The sequence below is a fragment of the Colobus angolensis genome, unplaced genomic scaffold, assembly GCF_000951035.1.
Source record: "Colobus angolensis palliatus isolate OR3802 unplaced genomic scaffold, Cang.pa_1.0 Scaffold362, whole genome shotgun sequence".
Classification (NCBI taxonomy): Eukaryota; Metazoa; Chordata; class Mammalia; order Primates; family Cercopithecidae; genus Colobus; species Colobus angolensis.
The window spans coordinates 459,368-468,309 of record NW_012116955.1 but is presented as its reverse complement, the minus strand read 5'-3'; the positions used below and the strand labels follow the sequence as shown (position 1 = coordinate 468,309).

General features: G+C 39.0%; 1 protein-coding gene across 2 annotated transcripts in view; it reads right to left on the bottom strand.

Moving 5' to 3' along the window:
- Positions 1–2,305: 2,305 nt before the first annotated feature.
- PRSS35 (protease, serine, 35) overlaps positions 2,306–8,942 on the bottom strand; it is a 12,949-nt gene continuing 6,312 nt past the window's right edge. Inside the window, exons 2-3 of one of the 2 annotated variants that reach the window (XM_011953477.1) lie at positions 6,354–6,458; positions 2,306–4,576 (exon numbers count right to left, since the gene is read on the bottom strand). In XM_011953477.1, coding sequence (XP_011808867.1) covers positions 3,318–4,556 — 1,239 coding nt within the window. In that variant the 5' untranslated portion in view covers positions 4,557–4,576; positions 6,354–6,458 and the 3' untranslated portion in view covers positions 2,306–3,317. The remainder of the gene's footprint in view (positions 4,577–6,353; positions 6,459–8,942) is intronic. The other variant, XM_011953476.1, reaches the window with a different exon arrangement.

Sequence of the window (8,942 nt, the reverse complement as noted above, 5' to 3'; positions counted from 1 at the left end):
TTGTTTGAACAAGAAAAAAACATAAATAAAATGTGTTATTTAGATAAAGAGGGAATGCCACAATTTTAAATTTCAGTTGTTTTGAAAATTGTTATTTGAAATCCACCATTGTTAAGATTCCCAAGACAGTAAGTCGGTACAGTCCTTCGCACCCAGTATGCATGTCTAAGTATGGTTGTTTAGCTAAGTGAGTTCAATCTAGTTCTCAATTTCAAATCTGATAAACATAAGAGAAAAAGTATATGAAGCAAAACTTTCTGGTTAATGCAATATATTTTAGTGTTCCTAAATAGGTCATATAAGATTCAGGATTCACTTGGAAAAGAAAAGTGCATGACAGAATAAAAAAAAAGCAAAACAAAAAACCTCTAGCCAGGCATGCTAATGCATGTCTGTTATTCCAGCTACTTGCAAGGTTGAGGAGGGAGGATCTATTGAGCTCAGAAGTTCAAGGCTGCAGTGAGCTGTAATTGTGCCACTGCACTCCAACCTGGGCGACAGAGCAAGACTGTTTCTGAAAAGAAAAAAAGAAAAAGTCTCTGCAAATTAAACAAGCTCAATTTTATATTTTTGAAAAGTATATTGGACAATGATTTTAAGAATTATATATATAATGAATATGTACTTAGAATTTAACCTTCAGTACCAAACTATTTTTTTTTTTTTTTTTTTTTGAAGTCTTGCTCTGTCGCCCAGGCTGGAGTGCAGTGGCTGGATCTCAGCCCACTGCAAGCTCTGCCTCCCAGGTTCACGCCATTCTCCTGCCTCAGCCTCCCGAGTGGCTGGGACTACAGGCACCCACCACCTCGCCCGGCTAGTTTTTTGTATTTTTTAGTAGAGACGGGGTTTCACCATGTTAGCCAGGATGGTCTCGATCTGCTGACCTCGTGATCCGCCCATCTCGGCCTCCCAAAGTGCTGGGATTACAGGCTTGAGCCACCGCACCCGGCCCAAACTATTTTACTAAGCACCCAAAGGTATTCTAAACTTACTCAAATCCTAGGAGTTATATTCAAAGACTCAAAGACGAAGATTCTGTGTATGTCTTTGTGTGTTTGCAAGTGTGTAAGTATGCAAAACTAACCTTGGAACATTTTTGTTTCTGTGATCACATAGATGTTTTTCCCCAAAAAAATACTGAGCAAAATTTTTGAGTCAATAACCGTATTCCACTGGAAAAAATAATAAAGTACTACTCAGTGAAATGTGCTTGGAATTAAATCAAATCATTAAAAAAATAAAATGGTAGTTAATACTTGCTGAAATCCTGTATACAAAACACATATGGCTGCGCATGGTGGCTCACATTTGTAATCTCAACACTTTAATGCCAAAGCGGGAGGATCATTTGAGGCCAGGAGTTTGAGACCAGCCTGGTCAATGTAGCAAGACTCTAGCTCTACTTCAATTAAATAAAAATTACAAAAGCATATATACAGATACAGTAAGAGTTACAGCTAATTTATTTTTTAAATTTTTATGGAATTATTTTTAAGAGGTTCACATTATAAAAGAATCTGCATGGCCAGGTGCAGCGGCTCATGCCTGTAATCCCAGCACTTTGTGAGGCCGAGGCAGGTGGATCAACCAAGGTCAGGAGTTCGAGACCAGCTTGACCAATATGGTGAAATCACATCTCTACTAAAAATACAAAAATTAGCCAAGCGTGGTGGCACACACCTGTAGTCCCAGCTTCTCTGGAGGCTGAGATAGTAGAATTGCTTGAACCCAGGAGACAGAGATTGCAGTGAGCCGAGATCACGCCACTGCACTTCAGCCTAGGCAAGAGAGCCAGACTCCATCTCAAAAAAAAAAAAAAAAAAAAAAATATGCACTTGTACTGAAATTCTGCTGTTTTGAACATCATTCACAAAATCATTTATCATAATCTAATCAATTATTTCTTGGCATACTAGTTCAGAGTATAACTCCCCATTATTAAAAAATGATAAGATAAATTTGAACCCTGGCAGAATCAACGACTTGAGTGTGCCATGAGAGAGAGAATGATGTGACCTTAGAAACTACCGGAAAGAACAGACCAGACCAGAAATAAGGCCTACAGTTGCTGAATTTTAAGGTGTACTTGATTCATAAATCACTAAAACTCTTTAAACATAATGCCCTAAACTATTCCCTTTTTACAGCCCTTTAGCAAGTATTTATTTATTCAAGAAATACACATTGAGTGCCTACTCTGTGTTTTGCCCCAAGGCAGTCACTGGACTCTGCTTACATTACATGATGGCCAGAATGAGTGTTGCAGCCTTGGTTCCTAAGGAAAATAACCAGACCCTCCTTTTAAAAGTCATATTCATAAATTTTATTCATTTTTAGGAAAGGACATATCTAAAATTACTAATCAGAGAATTCACCCTATGGTCCTCATACAAAAACTGGATTTTGTCAAGGAGAAAAAGACTCTTTCTTGGAAAAGATTACAGAATTCTTTGTCCTAAAAATGTAGCACTTCATACACAGAATGTATAGTACAAAACGATGTGGCTTTCAACACATGATCCTTCATAATTTGTGAAGTGTCTTCCCTATGCATACATGAAAAGTCCATATTTTGAGTATTTGTTAAATAAAAACTTGAGATCTTAAAATGTCTCAGCTTCCCTATTTCTAAACTAGATTATTTCATAGAAGAAAGTATTTCTCCCATTTTTAAATAATACACATTGTAATTGTTATTTCTTAAAGCAGTAAAACAGTTAATAGTTTTGTTTATAATGCTTGCTTTTTCTTCTGATTTGTAATTCTTCAAAAAAACTAAACTAAATGTCTCAGACCCAACAGATAACACAATATAAACACTGAGGGCATGAGCTGAATGGATCCATCTCAGAGTAGTACAAACTATGTTGTAACTTTCTGTCTCTGTCCTGATACTAATTGTGTTACCATCGACCTTTATGCAATTTCACATTTAATACACAACCAGCATCCTATTAGATTCTTCTTAGAGTAGGACCCTGAGAATAAGTCCATTAAGAAATCACATGTTATTTATAATACCTGTTTGAAGGTTTAAAATGTGTCTAATTTTTAAGAAGGCAACAAAATTTTCCTACAAATGAAACTCATCACCATGTAAAGAAGAGTATATACTTGGCATTGAAGTGTCCATCTAGTTTCAGTATCTGTACCTATACATTTTTTAAATGGATGAAAATCTCCTGATTTTGAAAAACGCTGAAATGCTATTGATAGGGTTCAAGTCCAGGCATAACCTATGAAGTGATCTCACCACAATAATCAGAGCTGGTTTTCTCTGTGATTTAGATGATCCACCGCCCTGTTTTAGGTCTCTTTTAGCCATAAGCACAATTGGCATCGTTCCCGTGAATCCAGAGGCAAATCTGGGCGTATTTGAGGGGAGTGATGCGAACAGCAACGTTGTAGTCCTTCTGAACCCCGTGGACATCCACCCACTGGTGGCCTGAGTAGACCGCAATGATTTTGCGCTTCCAATTCTTTTTGTCTGGATCTTTCAGACGCAGATAGACCCCGGAACCGGTGGAGCCCGACTCAGCATCGCAGTATTGGTAAAGGAGATCATTGGATTCGTCGGACACACTGCAAAACCGATAGACCAACTGATCAGCCCTATCGTTATCAAATCCTGAGAAGTGGATCATTCCACCAGGCATTTTCTTGATCGTTGGGCTGATTCCGAGTTCCATGTATTTTTTTTTGTGAGCACGCTTCAGCTCCAGAAGAGCATAGTCATAGTCCAAGGCAGCGCCCCCCATGCCTCCTCGTGCCCAGCCCTTCGGAATGTGGGTCTTCTTGACCCGGGTCCACCGGAAGGAAGGCCTCCCTTCGGAAACCCTCTGACCCCGGCCAGATTGTTTTCTTCTTCTCCCACTCTTGACTCTGTCCTGCAGATGCTGTCTGGTACCCTCTCCTTGGTCACCACCACTAGTTTCTCTCCTGCTCCTCTTTGAACCTCGACGTTTCTTGCCTCCACTTTTATTCCTCGTCTTCAACAACCCTACCCTTAGCTTTTTACTCCCTTTGACATAATCCTTTCCATCATGAACACAGTGGGCAGCAGTTAGAACGTGCTGAGGGGAGATGAGAATGCCACTACAGCCCGTGGAGAGCTTCACAGCTGTGCTGAAAGGGAAATTGGTTAAGAACCTTTTGTCCAAGATGCTGAACCTGCTGTCAGTGCCATACACCTGTCTCTTTCTCCTAACAGATGCTCCCTTTGTGGTATTTTCAGTCGGCTCAAAAACTAAACCCTGAACTTTCACCCTGGTTAAGATTCGGGTGCCATTCTCAAAGACAGTCTCATAGGAAAGATAATCCTCCAATTCAGAAAGGCTGGGAGTTGGGAGTTCTTTCTGGCATTCGATGCCACACACTGTATTTACCATCATCTTAGCATCTGCCTCAAATGTGGGCCTGGTGAGATGGAAAGTCCTTTCACTGACAATCCGGGGTACCTTTCTCAAGTGCCACGTAAAATCCTGTTCCATTTCAGATCCATCGATGAGGGTCCACCCAGGTGTGAAAAATATCAACCAAAGTAGCATATTTTCCATTTTGATCTTCTAATTTTTTCCTTAAAAACAGGAAAAGAGAGAGGTTTACAATGTTTTCTTTTTAAATCTTACTTACCCATTTCATTTAGGCCTTGGATCCTAAATGTACCTTCCCCACAAAGAGGTGCCCTTATTTCCACCTTACCTAGATTTTACTGAGATTAGATAAACGCTGGTAAGTGGGCTCACACAGACTTCCAAAATCAGAAAGTCGTTTTTCACCCAAACTTCCCTCCACCAGCCCTAATCGACCTCGCTCCCACCCCAACCTGTCATCCTGTCACCTCCCCCTCCATCTCTCCTAACAGCCCAGTGCCTGAGAGAGTACAATAGGGTAGTAGGCTGAGACCCTCTGTCGGCTAAGCCACACTCTCCTCCTTAGGTATCCTACAACTTTATATCCAGATGATTTAGAAATAAAGATAGCAGCAAATGCGCTGTGGTCTTTTGCCACACTTAGCTACTTAAAAACAGGGATCATAACTTCTTCATCTCTAGACTGTAACTGCCTAGCACAGAGCTAAAAAAACTGCTCATTGAATACAGTGAATGTCCATGAACCAGGATTGGCAGCCCAAGCTGATGTAAAGGTGCAATGCATATTACTGGATAATGTTTTAAAGTAGTAAGAGTGTTAGCAATAAATAAATTGCTAATTAATCTTCTATTGATCTGCTTTGATTTTTATAGAACTCCTGGTCATAAAAAGAAAATATACAGCACAGGCCATTTTATGCTAAAGTAAGAAAAATGTACCATGCATTGTTAAAAAACAAAGTTATGCTTGAAACCACCATCTAAGCAAAGCATCGTACAAAATGATGGGACATTCATTTTGTGGGACATTACTGCATATTAAAATTATTTGTAAGAATTTATGAAGTACAGGCTATTGGGAGGACATGATAATGGTTAGATATAGTCCCTTTTCACCACAGGTCTCACTATCTAAGACCAGTGTTGTTGTGTTATTTAAATATTGTTAAAGGTACCAGCACATAATAAATTATATAATACTTCTACTGTTCAAATCTTCTCGCCCTCTTTTTCTTTTCTTGAGGCTCACTGGCACGTACATGTATCTATTTAGTGGAACTGATGTGTGTCAGCCATCTTTGCTTGGAGGTGGGTATAGTAGGAGCACGCTGGAGCAGCAATTTTGAACCTCTGTGTCACTGTTATTTGCGAACTATGCTTCAAGTCATTTTTAACTAATAGTTAAAATATCAAGACTTAAGCAAATGATTTGTACTTTGTATAAAGCAGAGGCAATTCAGCATTCGCTTATCCCTACAATACCTTCATCCTCAATGCTTTCTGGTAAGTTTTATTTTATTTATTTGTTTTTTGCATGGAAAAGAAAGCATATTAGCAATGGCCCACAGCCATTGTACCACAGGGTACACCCACAGGATGTGTGCACTGGCACAAAAGGCAAAAATCAACCCCAATGCAGAGTTCAATATCGGTATCCCTTGATACAACAGAATTTATTTTGCCATATACAAGTACAATAATTTTATTAACAAACTAAAACATTATTTTGATCAAACAAAAATGTATGCTACATTAACCTATTTATTGTTTAAATGTGATATATTAATGAAAACATAATTAATTTGAACTATTATACATTTGGAAATATTAAGCAGGCTGGGTGTGGTAGCTCACACCTGTAATCCCAGCACTTTGGGAGGCTAAGATGGGAGGATCCCTTGAATACAGGAGTTCAAGACCAGACTGAGACCTCATCTCTACAAAAAAAACTTTTTAAAAATTAGGCATGGTGGCAAACGCATGTAGTCCCTGCTACTTGGCAGGATCGCTTGAATTCAGGAGGTCAAGGCTGCAGCAAACCATGATCATGGCACTGAACTCCAGCCTGGGCAACAGAGTGAGACCCTGTCAAAGAAGAGAGGGGGAGGGAAGGGAGGGGAGGGGAGGAGAGGGCAGGGGAGGGGAGGAGAGGAGGAAATCTGCGTTATGTCACAATATTTTCTAATAGTCACCATTGCAAAGCAGTAATTATATCATCAAGGATTTTGTAGAGTAGAGCCACTTAGTATTTTACTTTGTCTTCTATGCAATTTTTCACAATAGTATTTCATCAAGTTAATTTAATTAGAATGAAAAAGGCTCACAACTCAGTAACTCTACTGAGCACTTGAAATTGTAGTTCCCGGGATGAAAATTTATGTCCTTGGCTGAAAAAAAAAGTGAATATCAAAGAGTTATTTGCTGCTACTTAGCTTACCAACAAACCAAAATACATAAAAATGATATATATCATTATATATATATATATATTTTTGAATCTACTTGATTCGCAGCAAAATTTCAATCAAGGGAGTTGTTTTGGTGTGGGAAACTTTTTTTTAATTGCTTTTCCATTTAGCTCTTTATGACAACAGCTGTCTACTGTGTACTTAATATATGATTACATCAAAGCTTGAAAGTCAGCCAAATATCCACGTCAAGAGACACAAAGTATCTCACTTGGTATATCTTAACACCTGATACTAATGATCTGAGGAGCAATACACATGTGAAAGGCATTCCTGGGCAAAATGAAGGAGGTCTAAATAGTGTTACTGAGATATTTTTTCCCCAGGTAGGTTTGTCCTATGCCATAATTCTGTAGCCAGACTTTTAAGAAAGCCTCATCAGAGTTGAATTGTATTTAAGTATAATTTTATTTCTGGCTATGCAGATAAAGCTGTTGTTCTAGTAAAAGGCCTTAGCCAATACTTTGGAAATTTCCAATGCCATTAGTTCCTTTGAAACCATGCTTGGTACAAAGCAATGATTTGATTTACCAAATGATAACACCAATGATATAGGCATGGTTTTCCCGCTCTGTGTTCACGTTCACATTCTCACAGCAGTTATGAATGGTGGTTGAGAGCCCACATCTTGGTTGCTCACCAAAAGGAAACACCAGACCAGGGGTTCTCAAAGGACAGTCCCTACACTAGTAACTTCGGCATTACCTGGGAACTTGTTAAAAATGCTAATTCCCAGGGCCTGCCCAGACCTACTGTTAGAAACTATCCTGAAAGGGTGGTAGAGAGTGGTTCCCAGGTGGGTTTAACTGGCCCTCCAGATGACTTTGACACTCAATAAAGTTTAAGAACCACTACAGTAGCCAAGGCTCTAGTGTAGCAACATGAGCCGTACCCCAGAAGGTGATCTTTGCAAGGATGATGGCTTATCTAGATTTTAAATGACATCTGCTTATCTCTGTGTACAAAATTAATTTATTCTGACTTCATTCTTTTACTATGTTAGCAACTGACAATATCAAATCACTCAGCCAGTTCATAAAGAACAAACATAACTTACTTTTATTTATTTTTATTTTTATTTATTTTTTGAGAGGCAGTCTTGCTCTGTTACCCAAGCTGGAGTGTAGTGGTATGAACTAGGATCATATGTCTCAAAAAATGAAATTCATAAGGTTTATATGTAATGCCTCCAATATCTCATACTACAGATCATTCAATGGCATTGATTCACCAACCCTGCCTGGTGCCCTTTGAGGGAGCTCTGTGCAGTGCACCACAGTAATAAAAACTATGCCCACGTCTACCCTTGGGCATGGGAAGGGCAGAGCTTTGTAATATGACCTCAGAATCACAGTAATAAGAGGACATGGATTTAGCCTAATTTGGCCTGTAATTTAAAATTGGGCAAATGTTTAAGGACACTTTCTTTTGGAAAATCTAAGTTTGTCTTGTGGTAAAATGTCAATGTGGCATAAATGATAGCTCTTACTGATAGAGCAATCCACAGTTCATTCATTGGATATCTACATATGTCCATTGTCCAAAAAGGACTAACTCATTGATCTAAAAAGACACAGTCCCGATTGAAGGGGCAGCTATAAAATGTTAAAAGTCTAACGTCCCTTGTCTTCCCCATCCCCCTCATTTTTCCTGTCTTGCAATATAATTGTGACCTTCATTGTCCATTTCCAGATGGCTTGGATTTGGGGCTTCAAATTTCAATTTTGGTGAATGAAAGCGAAGTTGCAGTGATTTCTGTCCACCACTGTGAGTCAGCACACACACAGCTGATTATAGGTTAGATCCTGAAGACAGATTGAGTAGAAGGCACTTAAGGAGGAAGTAAGAATGTCTGTGTACGTAGCCGAACTCTTACTGATGGAAGAGATGTAATTACACATTTGTACCCAATCTATTAATAGACGTGACCACACTTAACTACGAGATCACTTACTATTACCCTTTTGTTATTTGTTTATAGTTTCTTAGAAATGTGATTGCTCTCAGCGTTGAGAATATTTCTGTATCTGTTCCAGCATAGCGGTTATGATGCAGACCAAGGAGTGGGAAGGCTTGGGTTCAATTCCCTCTTCACCACTTA